This window comes from Pristis pectinata, chromosome 6, assembly GCF_009764475.1.
Source record: "Pristis pectinata isolate sPriPec2 chromosome 6, sPriPec2.1.pri, whole genome shotgun sequence".
NCBI classification, from domain to species: domain Eukaryota; kingdom Metazoa; phylum Chordata; class Chondrichthyes; order Rhinopristiformes; family Pristidae; genus Pristis; species Pristis pectinata.
The window spans coordinates 41,181,504-41,205,857 of record NC_067410.1 but is presented as its reverse complement, the minus strand read 5'-3'; the positions used below and the strand labels follow the sequence as shown (position 1 = coordinate 41,205,857).

Genomic DNA, 24,354 nt, shown 5'->3' with positions numbered 1-24,354 from the left:
GTACAGACTGTGGCTGCTGGTAAAACAGAATGGATTGTTTCAGTAACTGTGAATGAGACAGTAATTCCATTCAGGCTTGACACCGGAGCTCAGGTGAATCTGTTATCCATGGATGATTATAAGACTCTCACAGTAGAGAATAAGATTTACCCCATGAAGTTAAAAGTGACAGGCTACACTGGAAAGTTCCAGTAAAAAAGGGGGCTGTATGGTGACCTTCAGGCACAAAGGGCTGCACTTAAATTCACAGCTACTGATTGTAGAAAAGAGAGTACAGCCAATATTAGGTCTGAGTGCATGTGAAAAGCTCAGCCTAGTGAAAAAAAGTTTTCATAGTAGCTTCACATACCAAAGATGACCACACAACACTCATGGAAGAGTATGCAAATATCTTTGAGGGGCTCGGATGCTAACCTGGTGTACGCAAAATTCACATAGATGAGGCAGTGGCTCCTGTTGTCCATGCATGCAGGAAAGTTCTGTTTCAACTTAGAGATAAATAAACAAGAACTAGGACGCGTGGAACAGATGAATGTCATACAGAAAATTGAAGAACCAACAGATTGGGTGAGTTCACTGGTCATTGTGCAAAAGAAAAATGGAGCATTGCGAATATGTCTAGACCCAAGAAATCGCAATAAAGCCATCAAGAGAGAGCATTTTAAATTGCCAACATGGGAGGAGATCATGTCCCGGTTTTCAGGTGCCAAATGGTTTAGCAAGCTCGACGCATCGTCTGGATTTTGGCAGATGAAGCTTGATGAGGCAAGTTTGAGACTGTGTACTTTTAACACACAAGGAAGATATCGCTATCTTTGGCTGCCATATGGGATCCTGTCCACACCAGAAGTCTACCAAAAAACCATCTACATGATTTTTGAGGGTATACCTGGTGTCGAGACCATGATGGATGACATCATCGTTTGGGGGTCCACCAAGGACGGACATGATACTCGAGTGAGACAAGTGCTTGACGCGACAAGGAATGTCAATTTGAAATTAAATAAGGAGAATTGAGAGTTTGGTGCTAAGACACCGATCTTCATAGGAGATGTCATAACTGAAGAGGGAGCGAAGCCTGACCCAAGAAAGACGTCAGCCATTGAAAACATGGAAAGGCCCCAAAACAAAAAGGAGGTGAGACGTTTCTTAGGGATGGTGACTTACCTGGCTGAGTTCATCCCTCAACTGTCAACAGTATCAGCGCCACTTAGGTCACTCCTTAAGCAACAAAATGAATGGATTTGGTCTCATGAGCAAGAAGAGTGTTTCCAGATGTTGAAAAGGGTCTTAACTCAAGTGCCCCTGCTGAAGTTTTATGATCCGGAAAGGTGTATCAGGATATCAGCTGATGTGTCCCGGCACGGCCTTGGATCAGTACTTCTGCAGCAGCATGATGGCACATGGCAACCTGTGGCCTATGCATCAAGGGCTTTAACAAGTGTGGAAGCCAATTATGCACAGATAGAGAAAGAGCTTCTCGCCAGTACATATGCAGGTGAAAGGTTCCATCAGTACATCTATGGGCAAGCTATTGAAGTGGAGACAGACCATAAACCATTGGTCTCAATTATGTCCAAACCACTGAATGACTGTCCCACGAGGATACAGCGCATGTTGATAAGGCTGCAGAAATATGATGTGAAGATGATCTACACGCTGGGAAAATGTGTGTCTGCTGCTGATGCTCTGTCTTGAGCAGTCGACAAGACAGAAGAGAGTGACCAACAGGTTAATGCAGATATACAGGCCTATGTTGACATGATAGTCACCTCCCTTCCAGTATCTCCGGAGAGAACAGAGCAGATTAGGAAAGCAGCAGAGGCAGATGAAACAATGAAAGTACTCAATGATACAATTCAGAAAGGATGGCCAGCAGCAAAGGATGACTGCCCGATATGTATTCAGGATTATTGGGCATGCAGGGCTGAACTGTCAGTAGTGAAAGATACAGTCTTCAAAAGGGAACAGGTTTGTGATTCCAGTGTAATTACGCAAGTGACGCTTCAGAAGGTACACAAAGGGCATCCTGGAGAGGAAAAATGTAAACGCAGAGCATGTGAAGTGATGTACTGGTCAAGAATGAACCAAGACATCAGCCGGACCACTGCTTCATGTGAAATATGCCTTACCTACAGACCAAAGCAGCAAGCAGAACCACTTACACCACACCCTGTACCAGACAGGCCGTATTTCAAAGTTGGAGTGGATTTGTTTGACTATAATGGGAAGAGCCACATTGTTGTAACAGACTACTTTTCCAATTACCCAGAGGTTGCGACACTGCAATCAATGTCCAGCAAAGCAGTTACCACATTCCTGAAAGCTGTGTTTGCGAGGCATGTTGTTCCATGTGAAGTAGTATCAGACAATGGTCCACAATTTGAGCTGTGAATTTGAATCCTTTGCCAATGTTTGGGGGGTTTCGACATATAACCTCAAGCCCACGTCACCCAAAATCTAATGACCTAGCAGAGAGTTCAGTTCAGGTGGTGAAGGGCCTCATGAAGAAAGCGCAAGATGGACAAGAGGATTTCCACAGAAGTCTAATGATTTACAGAAGTGCGCCACTGCAGAACAGCCTTTCACCAGCCCAAATGCTGATGGGTTGATGCATACGCACCAACCTTCCAATACAAGAAAACCTGTTGACACCTGAAGGAGCACACAAGGTCAAACAGGCTAAAGAGGAAGGGAAAGAAAAACAGAATCACAAGACAGCAAAAAGCCTACCAGTCCTGAAGCCTGGGGATCAAGTGCAAATCTGAGATCATGATTCTGGCACATGGTCCATGCAAGGAGTTGTGCAGGAGGAAGTAAATCCACATTCATACCAGATCCAGATGAAGCGAGGAACACCTCTGAGGAGGAACCACGTAAATCTACAACCACAAGCTCTAATCCATGGCTGTAACCCGTCCCCTGTCAGTACACCAAAGGGGCCAGCATATTGGAGAAAATGAACATGTGGACCAGAGTTCCCAGGAAAACACCAATAGTAATGCAGCAAATGAAAGCAACACACCTGCGAAAACAAGTACCAAAAGCGACCATTAAACCACCTCAAAGACTGATTGAAAGCTGCTGAGTGGACAAGGGTTCTTGGGAGGTTTATAAGGACAAAGTATTGCATTTGTTTTTCTTTAAGGGGGAAGATATGTTATTATGTAGTTATAATAAAGAACTACAGTTCCCAGTAGGCAATGCAAGGGGTCACACTGGGAAACAGGAGGTGGCTGTAAAAAGAGAGGGAAAGCAAGATAGTCTGGTATTGGTTAATAAAATGTTCGGATGTTAAACCCACACGAAGTTTGTCTCTTGATAAAGAACAAACATAACACCCTGGAGCTGTGAGGCAGCAGCAGCACTATCCCATTGTGTATATTGTAGACCAGGTGCCTGGGTCAGAAAATAATAATGGACAGCTAATTGACATTGAAAGAAGGGGTGTCCCATGTGACTTTAAACAAATGGTAAGCCTATCCCTAAGGTTTCATTCTCCCCCCCCCCATCCATTTACATGTTCATGGGATGTAGATAACATTAGCAATGTTATTATCAACTGTCTACCCCTGTTCTGGAACTGACAGAGGGCTTAGATGGGTATGAAGTAACACACTGAATAGACTGGATAAGGTTGGCATCCAGAATAGTCTGAATAGACTGGATGAGGTTGGCATACTTTCTCCACTTTCACTCCACGTTTATTGCGTTAGGCAAATTTAAATCTCTTTCGCCAAGGCAGTATTTGAACTTTAATTGAAACGTCCAGAACTCTTAGCCGTCAGTAACTTGACCACAATAAATGCTATGTACTATTTAGGTCTAAGGCTCATACTTGCCTAAATAAACGCAGCCAGTTACAGTGAAACTGCAAATGGCCAATCATAAAAACCAATTATATCCAGTTCTGAACATCATTGCTTAATTATAAAACAGAGGGGGGAAAAAAAACTGGTGGAAATGCACAGATCTACGGTGCGTTTGGGCTCTGGGTGGCACCACCCTTAGCTCCTCCCTCCAGTGCCGCCCTGTGGAGGAAGGAGCGGGAGGAACCAGTGTGCAGCCGGTGGTTTGATTCGCTGGCCCGGCGTTCGTGCTCGGCGGTTCTTCCTCATGGCAGAGGGTAGGTAGGGCCAGCTCTTTCTCCGCTCACGCCAGCCTTCCGCCGGCGGCCTCGCCTTTGCCGTCCCGGGGCCGCGGCTCGTTTCCGAACCTCTCCCGCGTTGCAAGCAGTTGCAGGAGGCGTGCTTTCCCTTCCCTTTCTCCACGGGGCGGGGGTGGTTGGGGAGCGTGGAGGAGGCTTGCGGGAGCAGAAATCAACTCCGCGCTTCTCTGCCCATAAGCAAAATGGCGGCGCCGGCTTCAGCCCGCGGCGGTTACGTCGGCTGTTGCGTCGGGCGGTGACGGCGCCGCCCCGCCCGGTGCGCGTGCGCAGCGAGGACGGGACGGCGCGTTTGTGCGCGAGCTGCGGCGGCCCGGCCGGTGAGGGCGGCTCGGGCCTGACCCGGGCGATGGCAGAGGCCGAGGCGCTCAGCCCGCCCTCCGAGAGCGGCGAGGAGTCTTGGGAGAGTGGCGGCGAGTCGCCAGAATGCGCCGAGAGGGCGGTAGCCGCGACTGCGAGCCGGGACCAGCCGGCGGTGAGCCCAGCGGCCCGGGAGCGGGTGTGCGGCCGCCTGCAGGACAGCAAGAGTCTGGACGGCATCAGCCAGGTTTTGGGCGGCGTCCGAGGCCGCGACGGCAAACTGGAAGGGCGGAGGGCGACCATTTCGAGCGCGCTGGAGCTGGAGGGCACGGTCAGCCACGACGGCGACCTCACCCACTATGTGGCGAACAACCTGCAGCACAAGATCAAGATGAGTTCGAGGCAGAGCTTGGACCTGGAGCGTGAGTAACCCGGCGGCTTCCTCTGCATCCGACCCGCCCACAACTCGCTGCCGTGCATGGCTCCAGATTTGTTTTGATTTGCCTTTGCACGCCCTACACTTGCGGGAGAGAGCCGTACGGTGCAACAAGTTAACCCACTTACCGGTGAGCCAACTCCCGTGGGAACTGCAAGCAGTTTCCTCTGAGGATGGGCCAGTACGAAGGACTGTTGGCAATTTCAGATGTATCGTCTTTCGGATGAAGTGTTATATATCTGGCCCCAATTTCCACGAAGATTTATTCAAAGTCCACATGTGTATTTAGCCCGAAATCAAGATTACTATATTACCTGTCCGTTTTCGTAGTCGTACAGCATGGAAATATCCTTGTCTACGTGTCCGAGCCGACTGTCAAGCACTCAACGCTAATTCCTTCCACCACCTTGCATGCCCATTAATTTCGCCCTTTCCTGCCATCCATTTACAGTAGGGGCAATTAATCGGCCAACTAGGCCAATTGGCATTTGGGGGGAAAGAAACCTACAGGTTCAGGGGAAGAACGTGCAAACCCGAAACTCCACACATACAGCATCCCAGATCAGAATGGAATCTGGGTTTCTAAGGCTAGGAGGCAGTAATGTTTAAGCACTGTTTTGTGGGGCTTTGACGCGTCGCGTTGCCGTGATGTTAATGGACTGCAATCTAGGGCAAGGGAAGATTTTTCGTTACTGTGGTCCACAACTGATTTTTTTTGGTATGTATAACGTAGCATAGTGTCGCAATCGATTTCTCTAGCACAGAGCAGTTGAAACCACTCAAACTGATGTGAATTTAGCTTTGTGACGTTGTCCCTCTGTAAAATAACTTGGATCTCATATGCAGGTGATTTTCTGAGTTCGTGGTATTTAGCAGCTAATCTGTCCCTTAAAGAAACTAATGAGTTTTAATTTCCCTGCATGACAATTTCAACATAATAGGAACTTTACTTTTTTTTTATTTTAATGTTTACTCATGTTATTTCGTTTAAGTTCCCAACTGTTATTTGGGATACTGCTGTTTTGAAAGTTAATTGAAAAATGTTGTTTTGATCCAAATGTATAAGGATACTTTAATGCTCAGGCAGTTTGATGAAATCATAATTGCTGTCACCTTGAAACTGATGTTTTAAAGCAGCGTGTATCATTCAGAATGTGCAGAGGCTCACCACAGAGCTTGAGATTTTTTGGGCATTTTCATAACATTGTACATTGCTTCACTGCCTACTGTAAGTTTTGGGCAGCTGCTTCCCAAAGGAAAACTTTTTAATTAATACTTTTAACAGCATGATAACAGGCCCTTCCGGCCCAACGAGTCCATGCCGCCCATTTTAAACCCATATTAACCTACCCATATGTCTTTAGAATGTGGGAGGCAACCGGAGCACCCAGAGAAAACCCACACAGACATGGGAGAACATACAAACTCCTTACAGACAGTGACGGGAATCGAACCCCGATTGCTGGCACTGTAATAGCGTCGAGCTAACTGCTACCGTGCCGCCCCAATACTCCAATAATTTTAAAGCCTTTTGAAGCATCTTGCGTTTGTGATTCCTTTTGCACTTTTTAATACTGAGTACTCTGGAATTTGCCATTTTTGTTTGGTGTGCAAGCAGTTTTATCTCTTGGTACCTTGTATTCATTTGACACTTGTAATTGATATTCCCTAAAAAAGAGATGGGAGTGGATTGAGATTACAGCTGACCTACCTTAATAGCATTTTCCTGCACAATCCCCATGTCCCTTGATATCCAAAATATATTGATTTCTGTGCATTTTCCTGGGAGGGAATCTTTTTGGCTGAGATGGAAATCTTTATTTTCAGATGTGATTAAAGCTTGCATTACCATTCACCCAACAAAGAACTTCTAGTACTAAATGACTTTGGTAATCACTGTGCTGTGAGTTGCACTTCCACAGAAAGTGGGCATAAATACTTTTTGTGCACAGTGAATTGCTAATAAATTATTTCCTCACTCACCATTCAATCATTTGCCAACAAGGTTGTTGTGAGGCAAACTAATGTATAGAGTTTATTGTTATTTCAAAGATATATAGCATTCTAAAGATTTAAATGGAAATCTGGGATTTTCATATGCATTTCCCATTTATTGTTCATGTTTTCAATTAAATCTGGATGCCACAGTGGTAAAGCTGCTGTTTTACAGCACCAATGACCTGATCTCCAGTGCTGTTTATCTAAAGTTTGTACCTTCTCCCTGTGAATATCTTCTGGGTGTTCCAGTTTCTTCCTACAATCCAAAGACACGCAGGTGGCAGGTTAATTGGCCACTGTAAATTGCCTGTTGTGTGGAGGGGAGAAGTAAAATCTAGGGGAGTTGATGGGAACCTGGGATGAATAAAATGGGATCGGTGTAAATTAGTGCTTTATGATAGATGTGGATTCAGTAGACTGAAGGTCCTGTTTCGCTGCCCTGACATGCAAATTCAATATTTGAAGAGAGAATCTGGGAATTAAATGACAAGTGAGCAAGTATAAGTATCAGTATGGGTCTTAATGTTGGTGGGTTTATGTTAATTAAAGATGTCCAGAATGCCAGCTTAATGAAGTAGATTAATATGATATTGATAAAAATGAGGCATATTAGGTAAGGGCAGCTGAGGTCAAACGAGTCCCTTGAATACAAAAGATGTAGGAGTACCCTTAAGGAAATCAGGATGGCAGAAAGGGGACATGATGTACTTAGCAGATAAGATAAAAGAATCTAAGATTCTATAATTGTATTATAGCAAAAAGGTACATGGGGAAAGTTTCGTTAAGGATCAGTGTGGTCATCGTGTGGAGCCAGGGAAGATGGACTAGGTCTTAAATGAATACTACTTGTCTGTATTTACCATGGAGAAACTCATGGAAGCTAGGGAATTTGGTGAAGAGAACAGTAATGTCCTGAAATGTATTGATATTATGAAAATGGAGGTGCTGGCAGTCTTGAGGTGCATAATGAATAAATCCAAGTGTATCCTAGGATGTTGTGGGAAGCAAGGGAAGAAATTGCATGTTTCCTTCCTTAGCTACACGTGAGGTACTAGAAGACTGGAAGGTGGATAATGTTGTGTCCCTATTTAAAAAGGGCTGCAAGGACAAACCTAAGAACTGCAGTCTGATTAGCCTAACACTAGCAGTGGGTAAGTTATTGGAGGGGATTCTGAGGTACAGGATGTATCTGCATTTGGAAAGGCAAAGACTGATTAGGGATAGTCAATGTGGATTTGTGCGTGGGAGATTGTGTCTCTCGAATTTGACTGAGTTTTATGAAGAGGTGACCAAGACGATTGACGGGGGCAGGATGGTAGATGTTGTCTACATCAACTTTAGCAAGGCTTTTTGATGGCAAACTAGTCCAGAAGCTAAGATCACATGGGATCCAGGATTGGCTAGCCAATTGGATACAAAATTGGCTTGGTGGAAGGAGTCAGAGGATGGTAGTTCGGGGTTATTTTTTCATATTGGAGGCCTATGACCAGTAGTGTGCCACGAAGATCAGTGCTGGGTCCTCTGCTCTTTGTCATGTATATTAAAGATTTGCATGAGAATGCATATGGCATAATTAGTAAGTTTGTAGATGACACCAAAACTAGTAGTGTGGACAATGAAGAAGGTCATCTAAGGATACAACAGGATGTAGATCAACTGGGAAAATGGGTAAAAGAATGGCAGATGGAACTTAACACAGGCTAGTACAAAGTGATGCCTTTTGGGCAGTTAGACCAGCGCAGGACATACACAGTAAACGATATGGCCCTGGGGAACGTTGTAGAACAGAGAAACCAAAGCAGACATGTACATAGTTGCCTGAAATTGGCCACACAGTCAAAATGGTGAAGAAGGCATATGGCATGCTTGCCTTCATCAGACAAGGTGTTGAGTACAGGAATTAGGATGTCATGTTACATCTGTACAAGATGTTAGTGAGACTGCGTCTGGAATATTGCGTGCAGTTCTAGTCACCATACTGTAGGAAGGATGTGATTAAGCTAGAGAAGGTGCAGAAAGATTCACAAGGATGTTGTCAGGACTGAAGGGCTTGAGTTAGAAGGAGAGACTGGGTAGGTTGGGACTGTTTCCCCTGGAGCGAAGGAGGCTGGGGAATGACCTTTATAGAGGTTTATAAAATCATGAGGGGCATACACCAGGTGGATGTTCATAATCTTTTTCTAAGGGTAGGGGAATTTAAAACTAGAGGGCACGGGTTTAAGGCGGAGGTGAAGTTTAAAGGGGATGCAAGTTTTTCAGAGGGTGGTGGGTATATGGAATGAGCCAGATGAAGTGGTAGAGGTGGATACAACATTTGAAAGGCTTTTTGACAGATTCATGGATAGGAAAGTTTAAAGGTGAATGGGACTAGCTCAGGAAGGCATCTTGGTCAGTATGGGCAAGTTTGACCAAGGGGCCTGTTCCGTGCTGTGTGACTCTTGTGAGGCAGGGCGAAGATTGCCATGAGGGGAATGTTTTTCCTTGTCAGATTTAATGATTGAAGATATCAGGTGCTTGGGAATTGTGAGCACCAAATTGCTTGCTACGGCAAAGGCTGTTTTTGGCTAATGGAATGATGATGGAGTCGGTGCAGAAGAAGGGTGGATTAGAAATGCTAGGTATTCTTAAAAGCAGTGTACTTTAGGACCTGCTATTACCTAATATTTGAAGAGTTAAGAATTGTCTTGGATGTTGATTGAGTTTCTATTATGATTTGTTGTATACTTAACAGAACTGAGATACGCATTGAAGATCTTGTTTTAATATGGTTAATTTGAATATATTTCATACAATGCCCAAACATTGCATAATTTGCAATAGCATTCTTCTTGGAAAATATTTTATTATCTAACAGCAAAATTGATTGTTAACTGGCCATTTAAACTGCATGTCTTTGCAGAATGCAAATACAGCAGCAACAACATAATACACAATCTAAGTGGGAAGAATATTATGCTTTTCAATGGATGGAATAGTGTTGGTGTTCAGAGGAACTTTGTTCTTGTGCTCAAATCATTAGAAGTTATTAAGCAAGCATTTAGGAAGGGAAGTAGTAGGAGAGCCGTTATTGCAAGAGGATTTGACTATAAGAGTAAAGATATCTTATTTAATATTGGCCCTGTTGAAACTGCACCTGAAATATTGTGTAAAAATGTGATATCCCTGCCTAACAAGGATATACAGTGGCATGCAAAAGTTTAGGCACCCCTGGTCAAAATTTGTCACTGTGAATAGCTAAGCGAGTAAAAGTTGACCTGATTTCCAAAAGGCATAAAGTTAAAGATGACACATTTCTTTAATATTTTAAGCAAGATTACTTTTTTATTTCCACCTTTAACAGTTTCAAAATAACAAGAAAGGAAAAGAGCCCGAAGCAAAAGTTTGGGCACCCTGCATGGTCAGTACTTAGTAACACCCCCTTTGGCAAGTATCACAGCTTGTAAATGCTCTCTGTAGCCAGCTAGGAGTCTTTCAATTCTTGTTTGGGGGATTTTTGCCCATTCTTCCTTGCAAAAGGTTTCTAGTTCTGTGAGATTCTTGGGCCATCTTACATGCACTGTTCTTTTGAGGTCTATTCACAGATTTTTTTGATGTTTAGGTCAGGGGACTGTGAGGGCCATGGCAAAACCTTCAGCTTGTGCCTCTTGAGGTAGTCCATTGTGGATTTTGAGGTGTGTTTAGGATCATTATCCTGTTGTAGAAGCCATCCTCTTTTAATCTTCAGTTGTTTTTATTTTACAGATGGTGTGATGTTTGCTTCCAGAATTTGCTGGTATTTAATTGAATTCATTCTTCCCTCTACCAGTGAAATGTTCCCTGTACCACTGGCTGCAACACAAGCCCAAAGCATGATCGATCCACCCCTGTGCTTAACAGTTGGGAAGGTGTTCTTTTCATGAAATTCTGCACCCTTTTTTCTCCAAACATACCTTTTACTCATTGTGGCCAAAATGTTCTATTTTAACTTCATCAGTCCACAGAACTTGTTTCCAAAATGCATCAGGCTTGTTTAGATGTTCCTTTGCAAACTTCTGATGCTGTATTTTGTGGTGGGGATGCAGGAAAGGTTTTCTTCTGATGACTCTTCCATGAAGGTCATATTTGTGTAGGTGTCGCTGCACAGTTGAACAGTGCACCACCACTCCAGAGTCTGCTAAATCTTCCTAAAGGTCTTTTGCAGTCAAACAGGGGTTTTGATTTGCCTTTCTAGCAATCCTACGAGCAGTTCTCTTGGAAACTTTTCTTGGTCTTCCAGACCTCAACTTGACCTCCACAGTTCTTGTTAACTGCCATTTCTTAATTACATTACGAACTGAGGAAACAGTTACCTGAAAATGCTTTGCTATCTTATAGCCTTTTCTTGCTTTGTTTATTGTTGGGACAAGGTTTGAGGAGTCAGGGTATTTATAAAGCTTTGAAATTTGCATCATCTGGCCTTTCCTAACGATGACTGTGAAGAAGCCATAGCCGTAACAAGCTAATGAAGGTCTGAGACCTTGGCAAAAGTTATCTGAGAGCTCAAATCTCTTGGGATGCCCAAACTTTTACATGGTGCTCCTTTTTTTTTTCTCTCTAAAATTGTACAAAACAAAAATAATGCATTAGACAATAGGAGCAGAAGTAGACCATTCGGCCCTTCGAGTCTGCACCACCATCTTGAGATCATGGCTGATCCTCAACAATCAATATCCTGTTCCTGCCTTGTCACCATATCCCTTGATTCCCCTATCTATAAGAAACCTATCTAGCTCCTTGAAAGTGCCCAGAGAATTGGCCTCCGCTGCCCTCTGAGGCAGTGCATTCCACAAATTCACAACCCTCTGGGAAAAGAAGTTTTTCCTCCCCTCTGTCCTAAATGGCCTAGCCCTTATTCTTAAATCATGCCCCCTGGTCCTGGACTTCCCCAGCATCTGGAACATATCTCCTGTCTCTATCCTGTCCAATCCCTTAATAATCCTGTATGTTTCAATCAGATCCCCTCTCAATCTTCTCAATTCCAGCATGTACAGTCCCAGTCTCTCCAACCTCTCAGCATAAGACAGTCCCGACATCCCCGGAATTAACCTCGTAAACCTACGCTGCACGCCCTCTATAGCCAGGATATCCTTCCTTAACCCTGGAGACCAAAACTGTACACAATACTCCAGGAGTGGTCTCACCAGGGCCCTGTACAAATGCAAAAGAATCTCTTTGCTTTTGTACTCAATTCCTCTTGTAATACAAGCCAACATTCCATTAGCCTTCATCACTGCCTGCTGCACTTGCTCATTCACTTTCAGTGACTGGTGAACAAGGACTCCTAGATCCCTTTGTATTTCCCCCTTACCTAACTCCACACCATTCAGATAATAATCTGCCTTCCTGTTCCTGCTCCCAAAGTGGATAACCTCACACTTATCCACATTAAGCTTCATCTGCCAAGTATCTGCCCACTTACCCAACCTATCCAAATCACCTTGAATTCTCCTAACTTCCTCTTCACATGTCGCACTGCCACCCAACTTTGTATCATCAGCAAACTTGCTAATGTTATTCACAATGCCTTCATTTAAATCATCAACATAGATCGTAAACACCTGTGGTCCCAGCACCGAGCCCTGTGGCACCCCACTAGTCATGGCCTGCCATTCTGAGAAACATCCATTCACCCCTACCCTTTGTTTCCTATCCGCCAACCAGTTTTCTATCCATGTTAATACCCGCCCCCCAATTCCATGAGCCCTAATTTTACCCACCAATCTCCTGTGCAGCACTTTATCAAATGCCTTCTGAAAGTCGAGGTATACAACATCCACTGAATCTCCCTCATCTATTTTCCTGGTTACACCCTCAAAAAAACTCCAATAGATTAGTTAAGCATGATTTGCCCTTAGTAAATCCATGTTGACTCGACCCAATCCTATCATTGCTATCCAAATATGCCATTATTTCATCCTTAATAATGGACTCTAGCATCTTCCCCACCACAGATGTTAGGCTAACTGGACGATAGTTCCCCGTTTTCTCCCTCCCTCCTTTCTTAAAAAGTGGGATAACATTAGTAACATTAATCTTACTTAAAATGTTGAAAAGAATGTTTCATCTTTAACTTATAACTTTTGGAGATCAGTTCATCTTCTAGTCACTTAACTATTCACAGTAACAGACATTTTGACCAGGGGTGCCCAAACTTTTGCATGCCACTGTACCCGCAATAGAGCGCATGCAGCAAAGGCTCACCAGATTGATCCCTGTGATCAGGGGTTTGTTGTTTTAGGAGAATTTGAGCAGAGCAGATCAGTTCTATCCAAGTTTAGAAAAAGAAGAGGTGCTTTTCGTTAAAATATAACATTCTCATGGAATCTGACAGGGTAGGTGAAGGGATGATGTTTCTCCTGGCTGTAGTGTCTGGAACCAAGGGTTGGAGTCCCAAACTAAGACATCAACCATTCAGGACAAAGATGAGGAGAAACTTCTTTCGCAGAGGATGTTTACTCTTCGGAGCCCTTATCTAAAAGGGTAATGGTGGCAATGTCACTAAGTATATTCAAGACAGTGATAGGTTTTTAGATATCAAAGGACATGAGTGATACACCAGCCTTATTCTTGTTAAATGGTGAGCAGTTGGGGGGTGGGGTGAAGGTGCTGAATGACCTACTGCTGTGATCCTGAATGTCGTTTTTTTGTTGTTGTAAAACTGTGTGAAACACTTTCTAGATTAACAACCTCTTATCTGAGTCACTTGCAACAATTCCCTTCCATTTGAATCAATGAGAAGGTACCCTTGAATGTGGCACATAACTCTGAGTTTATAATATTAAGTTATGAACAACTTACCCAGATTCTTACCCTGTCTCCACCCCCCTCCCCCGCCCAACTGAATTCTCAGTACACTAGCAGTGCATCTTGCTGAATTGCTGACAACATCTTCCAGATTTGTGTGTTTACCAGCACAAATATGCTGTTCTGCAAGAAATGAAAGAAAATTTTGTGTTGGTGATGAATGTAAAATCTCAGTATTTTCTTGCATCTCTTTAGGAGTAATTGTATGCAGTCTTCTCATGAAGCCTGTATTTGCATTCATTTAAATTTGATCAGGTTTTAAACTCTTGATTTAAAAGTAGAAATGGGGCAGTGGAGACTTAATACTTTCTCTTCTCTTTACCAGCTGGAAGCAGCGTGAAAACCAAAAGTATGCAGAGGTTAAAATCAGATATTCCTCCAATAGATCCTGGGGTACTGCAAGATCTGGAGAGAGATGCAAAGGAGGTGGCACAAAAAGTTGACCAAATGATGAGAGGCCTAAATGCTACTATCCAGAATGTATGTATGAATTGATACTTCATGATTCTGTTCTAACTAAATTAAGTTGCTTTCTGGTCATGCATGAAGCTTCAGTTGAATGTTTATAATTTTCAGCAGTGAAAGAATTATACAGCACAGAAATCTGTACAGATCTCACATGCATTGGGTTTGTGAGAGCTGTTTCAAGGTCCTTTTCCGATATCCTTGCACATTCCATTTTAACACAGCTATCTACCTCCAATTTTCAAAATCTGAGTCCCATTCTGCTTTTATCCAATCATTCCACATCTTCACTTTTGTTTCTACTTAATTCTCTTTTTGAAATGCTCCACAGGTCATGCAGCATTTCTAGAGAGCTAATGTTTTCTCAAAACTAAGGTTAAAATCAAGCACATTTCAAGTTGCACAGAATGGGAATGGGTGGCAAGCGTCTGTGATAGGGTGGAGACCAAGGATGACAAATGATATTGGTACTGGCTGAATGAAAGTGGTGAAGAATTGTTAATTGCAGCTGATCTGGAGGAGATATGAATAGGAGATGAATGAGGGTAGAGGAGAGAAAACAAAATGCTGGAAATGTGATAGACAAAAACACTGCAGTTGCTCGCAATCTGAAATATAAGAGAATATTTGGCAGGTCAGGCATTTTTCTGTGGAGACAAATAGTTAATGTTGAGCTTTCAACAGAACTAACAATTCTGATACCACCGCCAGGGTTGGATATCAGAAATTATTGCACTCAACATTGAGTCCAGAGGGCTCTAACGTGCCTAATTTGATTAAAATCCCATTCAAAGGCATTGGGCTTCTTGGACCAGTGGTGGGAGTGGAATGGAGAAATAAAGTGACAAGCTCTGGGCTACCCTTGTGGCCTGAACAGAGGGTGTTCCTCAACCCTATCTGCATTTGGCTTCTCCAATGTTGAAACCACATCATGAACACTAAATTCATTACACTAAGGTATCAGTGAAACTGTTTCACCTGCAAGGAGTATTCAGATCCCTGGATGGTGGTGTGGAAAGAGATAAAAGGACACATGTTGAACCTTGTGCAGTGATGACTTTCAGCTTAACTAATTAAGAGATGTCTTCCCCTTCCCAATGATCTGATAGAGTTCTTAACCAGTTGCCATTTGTTGTACATCATCATCTCCTCCTATCCCAAAGCAAGAAAGAATTCCTCTTATCCTCCCCTTCTACCCCACCAAACTCCACACTTCATCCTCCATAATTCCTGCCACCTTCAATGTAATGCCACCACCAGGGACCTTCCCTTCCCTACCTTTTTAAGCATTCCAGAGGGACCATTGGCACAACTCTGATTTTTCTCTTCTATCCCCACCAATGCCCATTCCTCACAGTACTTTCCTGTGGAACTGCAAGAGATGCAACAAATGTCCTTTTACCTCTGCTCCAGGTGAAGCAGTAATTCAGCTGCTCTAAGAAATTAGCATACTGCATTTGCTGCCAACAGCATAGTCCACTATGGAGAAACCAAACACAGATTAATTAACCTTATTAGTTTTTTTTTATCTCTTCATGGGTGCTGCCTGAGTGGCTGGCTATTTCCAATGTTTCTCTTTGCCAGCACTTCAGTGTTAATGTATCTTTCAATTTCAGCATAGTTTTCTTTTTTTTCTCTTCTATCCTCATTCATCTTTGTTTAAAACGTCACCAGCAGATCAGCTGTTATTAACAAGCCTTACTAACTTCTCTCAGCTGGCACCAATATCATTTGTGTCATTCAGTCTCTCCCAGCCTCTGCCCTTTCACAGATACTCACTTTGCTCTCTCCGCCCATCTACGTTCTCTGCAAATTAATAGATGTTTGAATTCTAACTTTCTCCAATGCAACGTCATCAACCTGTTAAATTAACTGTTAATCCCTCCATTGCTGTCTAACCTGCTAAGTACTACCAGCTTTTTCTTTTGTCGATAAACCTATGCCATTTGTTGACCAATTTGCTGATCAATGGAAATAGATTTCCCTAGTTAAAAATTAATTTTGAGTTTCTGTTCAAAACCTTACTGAAGTTCCCCCGTTTCCTTTTTCTCTCCATAATTAAAGCATCCCTATCATAGGAATGATCTTTTTCTTTACTTTCTGTGGCCTTGGCATCCAAAACCATAGTGCACAAAACTGAACTTCGTATTCTAACCAGATATTAATGATATGCACCATCTGCATTTGATCTGTTCCATCAGCAGTTTGAATATTAGTGTTCAAGAAGGAAGTGGAGGAGGGGATGGCATGGAAATTTTACTTATTGTGACATTTGACATTGTAAAATTTTGAGAAATCGGTTATATTGTACAACACCTTTGAAATTAACCTTGGTTACTGCTTTATTTGCGGACTTCAAATTTTGAAATCCATTTATTCAAAGGTTGCTTAATTAGACTTGAGTTCATATCACCCAGTGTTGATGTTCACACATTGAATTATTCATGTGACCTATTAAATTAAAGGGCTTGGTGTACTTGAAATTAGACTGCACAGTATAGTAATGATCTAATTTTTCACTTGTTATTTTGAACTGTTCTGTATCAAAGTTTAATGTTTCACTTGATAATTTATTTTGTTATATATCTTTTCCATACTGACATATTTTGAAAATCCAGATGACAGCACTCAGTGTGGGCTACATTCAGACTTACCGGGATTCGGTCGACAGTCTTGGAGAGTCGGTAGATATGAGTATAAAGGTGAGGGCATGGAACAAACTACCCATTCAGTTCTGTATTAATTTATCTAATCCAGTTTGGTTTTCTAAGTAAACACCAGTAATAATTAGGAATTGTTTAACTACAGTTACTCTGTTATACAAAGTAAATTCACATTAGCTTTTTTCATTTTCATTGCATTTTATCAGATTATTTCATCATTAGGAATTCAAATTCAGGTGTTAATTTTGTCTGACTTTTTTTTTTGCATCAGGCATCCTTAACACAAGATTGTTGGTCTAAAATGGGGAAGGGAACCTTGATTCTATTAGCAACACTTCAGACACTCAGTTGTCTACTCATTCAGTCCCTGTATATATTTATAACCAGCTCATCCTTTACAAGGAGACCCATAAAATTAAGGAAAAAATTGTGAAGATTAATTGTTTGGTGTCAAAATCATTTTAAAATGCAGGATATTGCTCTCGTTCTATTAGTCCAGTTTACTGGGCCTTGGACTTGATAATGACCCAGCTAGCAGGAAGGGTATTCCTTGGTGCTGAAAGGCTCCTTGTCTTCGATGCTATCCACTAAGCCTGTCCAGAAGCTTTAGAATGAAAATACATGTTTCAGTATTTTGCCATGTTCCTCACACTTGCCCCCTGGTCCTTTAACAAAAGGTGTTGAAGCAGATGACACTAAGGTATGTAATCTCAGCTCCCCAATGAATCCACCTTGTTTGTGTCTGAATGAGTAGATCCTCCAGCATTCCCTTCAACTTGCAGCCTTTCATCTGCTTTGGTGCACTGAACAGAAAAGCATAGTATTTATTGAATGGTGAGAGATGGAATAAAGTTGATGTCCAAAGGGACAAGGGTGTGTTTGTACACAGGTCCCATAAGGCCAATGGCAGTTGCAACAAATGATTAGGCAGGCCAGTGGCATGTTAACCTATATTACAAGAGCATTTGATTACAGGATTTTGGAAGTCTTACTACAATTGTGTAAGGCCTTGGTGAGATCACATTTGGAGTAATTTTGGCCTCCTTATTTTAGGATGTACATGATATTGAGGGAGTGCAGTGAATTTTTAGCAGACTGGTTCCAGGAATGGTGGATTTGCCATGTAATGAGAGTTTGACTAGACTAGGTCTGTATCCTCTAGTGTTTAGGAGGATGAAAGGTGATCTCATTGAGACTTTTTAAAAAAAAATCTTAGTGCTTGACAGGCTATATGCAGGGAGGATCTTTCCTCTGGTTTAGGAGTCTAAGATCAAGGAGCATAGATTGAGATTCAGAGATAAGCTGTTTAAGACTAAAAAAATGTCTTCACTCAGTGGATGGTGAACCTTTGGAATTATCTACCTTGGTCAGCTGAGGAGATCACTGGATTTCTGGGGATAATTGTGCTGGTCAATGATGCTGAGGTGGTAGATCATTCATGATCCTGATGAATGGAGCAGGATGCCCAGAGGGCCATGTGACCACCACTTTCTATTTCTTGTGCTGCTAAAGCCCTTATTTAAGCTTCTATAATTACACGGGAAATATAAATAAAGTTGAGATTAAAGGTACTAACATTTGTTTGGTTTTGTAATAGTTATACTGTGATGAATGCATTTAATTTTTCTATGCCTGGACAATATTATGGGGTCCATGCAACACCAGTTTCTGGATGCAATTATAAAAGAATCTACACTTAAACTTCAAAGAATTTAAGGACCAGACACTTAATGCTGTTGGCATCTGTTGATTATAGAGCACATTTAATCCAGCTAAATATTTTAGTCAAGATGATGGGTTATTTCTACACTATTGAAAGGAATGGTCCTTGTCCATCAAATCTTATTGTGCACATTATTTTTCTGTATTAATAGGTGAGACTGAGTTCATGTGTGGATAGACTAATGAATTGGAAGATAATGTGGCAAGTTTCCACATCAATTGGTTCTGTCCTTCTAAGATGTGACACATTCATTTATCCAATTTCCTGTTTAAAAGTTGTGGCACTCTGTGTAAATAGAACCTTCTAACAATCACAGTGGCAGTCCATTTAGTTGAAAGCTCTTATGACATATTTAATCACCTTTAAGTTAACACTGATGTGATTGTGTTTTCAGGGCATGTACACACTAATGGCCCGCTGTGAAGAGTTGGACAGATCAATGCAGCCCATTCTTGTGCTATCTAAACAGATCCGTGAGGTCAAAAGAACTTTGGAAATGTTTGAAACACTCTGCAAGTAAAGACTGTTGCTGACATAGTTTAGTAATTGAACCTTTTTACATAGTTTAGCTGCTTTGGACAATGCCATGAACTGCAGCACTAGCAAAACAATCCAGTGTCGAAGGTAAGAAGACAAACTGCATTGAAGAATATGGAATTTGAAATCCCACAGTTAGCAGCACTAGGGACACGGTGATAATGGCATCTTCGTATCCTACAAAGGCAGATTGTTATGCTGCTGAACAAAACTTCATGCATTTGGCTTGGGGAAAATAATGTTTACAAGTCTTTGAAGTTTATACTGTGACCAGTTAGGAGCTTTGCATGCAGGCAGTAATAATTCATTACCTCTCATTCTTCAAATTGAAGACCTGCTGTTTATGGACTATTATGAATTTGCAAACTGGATTGAACTAATCACATTTTCAGATAGGGGGAGCATGTTTTGGAGAACAGGCCTTGATTGATGGTGCAAATGCAAAGCACTGTAAATTTGCCTGTCTCATGACTGGGAAGCACAATCTGGAGAAAATGTAATATTTATCGTAAACTGCACTTGAAATGAATTTGTAGGGAAAGTAACAGGAGTATGTAATATCAGAACTGTAACAAGGTATGAAAATAAGTCGTAGCTCTGGCATATAACTGCCTTGAAATAGTCCTAATTACTGAAGTTCAGTAACATATACAAAAGCTATTTAAATATGAGATAATGTTTGATTTAAATTGAAATGATTTGAATTTATTTTGTAACTGCCTTTTTAATTAAATGAAATAAGGCAGTAACTCCTTAGGTTTAGGTGTAACTCTAAAACCTTGATATCAAACAATTTTAGATATAATTGGGTTCTCGTAACCTAATGGCTATTTCTGCATCTGGTAATTAATTTGAATACTGTAATATTGCTAATTATTGCAAAGTTTTTACAAAGACCTGGAACTTCAAGTGTAAAACCAGAATGGTGCAATACATGATGAATGTTATCATAGTTCAGTTTTTAGCCTGTTTCCTGAGTCATAAGATTGTAGGTTCAGACCGTGCTTCAAGGTGACAGCATGTAATTAGAATGACTTCTGTGCCAAACTGAGGAAATGTTGCCCTTTTGTTGAGATGTTAAACTCTGATGTTCCTGCCTTGCGTGGATAAAAGAAGTGGCACTTCAAAGAAGAACTGCGATTTTTTTTTCTTCCCTTCAATCCTAGCCAGATCATTTGCCCCAGTTAAAATTATTGTACTCCTTCAAAGACTTTATCTTGCGCTTTGGGACTTTCCCAGGAGTGGTCAGGTTTCCTTCCACATCCCAAGACCTGCTGGTTGGTAGATTAATTAGTCACTCTAAATCACCCTGATGTAGGCAGGTGGTAGGAGAATGTGGGGGACTGGGGGGAGTGGCAGTTGTTGGACGTGTGAAAGACATGGGGTTGCAGGAAAATAAGTGAGGGAATGGGATTGCTCTGCAAGGTGGCCAAACGACCTATGCCATATGAAAATATAAAGGATGGAAAGTGGGTAATGCCATTATCATCCATTCTTTGTAACTGGAGCTCCTTACTCATCTGAAGGGAAGGAAAACAGGAGTGCAATCATGCCTTGAAATGCTTTTGTTGTAATTAATACTGCATTCTCTACACATCTGTTGGAGTTTTTCTGCAGGATCCACATGTTAATTTCCTTCTGGTCATAGTCTGATGTTGTCAGTCAAGTGGATCTGCATGGAACAGTTGCAAAATTCTGCAAAGGCCTGTATTTGCTTTGCATTCAGGCAGAGCAAAACCAATTTTACACTGTTCCATCAAACACTTACAAACTTGCTTGGTTTAAGATGGTTCCATCTGGAAATGAATCAGTGAAGGATAATTGTCATCAAAATGCAATCTTCAAAGATAAGGATTATGATTTGATTAAAATTAATTAAAACATGTTACTGGTGTTTTGCAAAGGCAAAGTCTTACAATTGTACAAGGCTGCATACTGAATTTAAACCAGGCTTCCTTCACGCGGTATGTCTAAAACAAGCTATTTTAATCCTTAAATACTTCTTTGTAAGAGCTCCTGTTGTAATCTTAACCAGGGCAAACTCCCACAGTACACTCAAATTGGAAAGGAGTTCTTTGTATTAAGTTTTTGTTTTGCTTTGAGACAGATGTGGAGACCACCCCTATATTCTCCAGATCTCCTACCTCATTTGAGTAAGCTTGGTTATTAGCCTTTAAGCCCATCCCCATCAAGGGTGTAAGTCCTCCTGCTTGAAGGGGAATAAAACCAATTAATCTCTCTGATTTTTTTTTCCAATCTTAACCTTGGTGAAATGGAGAACATTCACTGCATTTTGATCAGCCAGCACTCTTGACACAGATCAAATTAAACTAAAGAATTAAATAAATTGAGAATTATGAACATTCCAGCTAAGTATTCTTGAATCCCAAACTAACCTTGCATGCACAGTAATAATCTCCTGCAATTTGAAGGTTTATTCCATTAACTTTTTCATTGATAATGGGAATCAAAACAGCTGGTTCTTTTCCTCATGATGCAAAATTATTTGTTTCTTTGGAAAGCTGAAAATATTCAGGAGTTCAGGCAGGACCTGTGGGGAGAAAAAACAAGAGTTAATGTTTAGGATCAACAATCTTCAAAACTCTGAAATTCCCACAGAACCCTGATAAAATTGTCTATGTTCTGAATCTAGCTAAATGTTTGATTCCAAAGGGAGCTTCTGCCATTCACCCACTTGGATGGAAGACTGTAGTCCACCCTGTTCACTTCAGTGGAGATGCATGGCATGAGGAATGGGCAAGATAAATTATTTAAGTTTATTTTACTTTAGGATAATCATAGATTCATAGAATTGTAAAGCGTAGAAACAGGGCTTCGTCCCACTGAATCTATGCCAACCATCATACCTATCTATACGCATCCAACTTGCCTGCATTAATTGCATAATCCTCTGTACCCTCATTCAGGTACCTGTCAAGATGCCTTATAAGTGTTGTTACTATTCCCGTCTCCACCACCACCTCTGGCAGCTCAGTCCAGAAACCAACTACTCTTCATGTGAAAGATTTACTCCTCAGGTCTCATTTAAACCCCTTCCCTCTCAGTTTAAACCTCTAATTTTAGACATCCCCACCATGGGGAAACAGACATTTGCTTTCTCTCATAATTTTATATACTATGATATCACCCCTCAGCCTCATTCACCCTAGGGAAAACAGACCCAGCCTATCTAATGTCTTCTGATAACTCAAGCCCTTCAATTCAGGTAACATCCTTGTGAATCTTTCCTGCACTCTCTAGTTTAACCATGCCTTTCCTATAGTATAGTGACCAGAACTACAGACAATACTCCCATGTGCAGCCTAACCAACATTTTATGCAACTGTAACATGACATCCTAATTCTGGCATTCAGTACCTCAGCTAATGAAGGCAAGCATGCCATATGCTTCCTTGCCACCTTGTCTACCTATAGCAGGGCTCTGGGAATTTTGCTGAACAGAAGGACCTTGGGGACCCAGAGCCCTGCTCTTCCCTATATGTCCTGCATTAGTTTAATTTCCTAGTGCGTATAATCTATTTTTATGAAAATTCTTAATTTGTATCAATTTTGATATTTTGTCTGCATGGTCATCCCTCTCCCTCTGCATTGAGCCCCAGTTAGCACAGTAGATGGGGACTACTGATGAACTGTGACCAGCTAGATTTGGCCCAATATTTTTGAAGAGGGAAAACTCTATCAGCTTCTAAATTTTTGCCAACCAAGTCTTTCCAATGCTAATCTGATGATCAGCCACTTCTGGCTGATCATACAGGAGACTTGACTTGTACTCTCCTGATACCACCTATAAGATATTCCATCATATAAGTGTAAAATTTTTAAAAGGGTTTTATAATAATAATATGGTGATAAATTACTCCGCTCTGTACATTTGCTCTATTTTGGAAAGATTAGCTCAGTACAAATAATTTGAATTATTTCCTTTTGAAGTATCTTTTGCACCATGATTTTAAGGAAGAGATGCCTAATCAAAGGTAAACAAAAATACTTATTTTTCCCTCTGATCACCCATATAACTTTTTTTTGCCCCCCTTTATAAATTTCTCGTAGGAAACTACATCCTGGGTTATGGAATTGATTTCAACTATCACTTCAGGAAAATCTACTATGGCTCTTGACTGGTTTATCAGTCTGAGGGAGAACACCCAAATTCTTCTCCCATTTGTCATCTCTTCTACTTTGTGTCAGGGATCAAAATCATTTGTTTATACTGTAAGCTACTTGGCCTACACTTGCAAGTGTGTAACAACAATGTGAGATGAGACATATGGTCATTAGCCAGAAAGTCTTCCCTTTGTAGTTCTTTTGAAAGAGTTCAATTGTGAAATTAATTCAATTTAATGCAAGAGAAGGTAATTTTAATTTGCACAAATGATAGGATAAACAATTCGGACAAATTATCATCATAGTTTTTATTTACTTTGTTCCAACTCTTCTGATCTGTTAAACACTATTATAAAAGATATGATAAGATTCTGAGGGTAGTGTGCTACCTGATTCTCTATAAGTATTTCAAACTGATTCTCTAAAGCTAACTTTGATTGGCAAACACTGTTCCTTCACTAATAACTAAAATTCCAACAATGTTAAAAGAAGGAAGACTTGTAACTTTTTTTCACTGCATCCCAAAGTAGTTTACAACCATTGAAGTGGAGTCACAGTTATAAAGTGGGGAAGAAACAGCGTTAACAAAATTTTTAAGAGTTTGTTAGGTGGCCTAGGAGTGTAGCTGCAGTGCATTTTGTAGATGATTCACGTGGTAGAGAGAATAAATATTTAGAGTCATTGGGGTGCTACTTGTGGATTTCTTAGTCCTCTGGTGTTGACCTTGAGAGTTGTTTGTGCTGATCTTATCCAGGTAAGTGGAAGGTATTCAATCACATTCCAAACTTGTGCCTTATTGATGTTGGGAACACTGGGTTTTTGGGGGATGCATCATTTGTTGCAGGGTACTTGGCCTCTGACCTGCTTATGCAGCCATGGTATTTATGGGGCTGGTCCAGTTGTTTCTGGTCAGTGGTGACTTTGGGATGTTTATAGTGGGGAACAGAGTAGTGATAATGCCATTTAATATGAAGGAAAGATGGTGAGACACCACCTTGTTGAAGATGGTCGTTGCTTGATGCTTTTGGCACAATTATTATTTGCCACTTGTTAGTCCATACCTAACCATTGGTTAGGTCTTGCTGCAAGCAGGAATGGGCTGTTTCATTTACTGTGGAAC

At 41.4% G+C, this 24,354-nt stretch overlaps 1 protein-coding gene across 1 annotated transcript; it reads left to right on the top strand.

Moving 5' to 3' along the window:
• The first annotated feature begins 1,110 nt into the window (after nt 1-1,110).
• borcs6 (BLOC-1 related complex subunit 6) lies at nt 1,111-20,061 on the top strand. The gene is made up of 5 exons (XM_052017661.1): nt 1,111-1,137; nt 4,131-4,887; nt 14,047-14,201; nt 16,805-16,888; nt 18,967-20,061. Exons 1-5 carry the CDS (start codon nt 1,111-1,113, stop codon nt 19,090-19,092), a joined length of 1,149 nt encoding a protein of 382 aa, XP_051873621.1. The 3' UTR covers nt 19,093-20,061.
• Nucleotides 20,062-24,354: the final 4,293 nt, after the last annotated feature.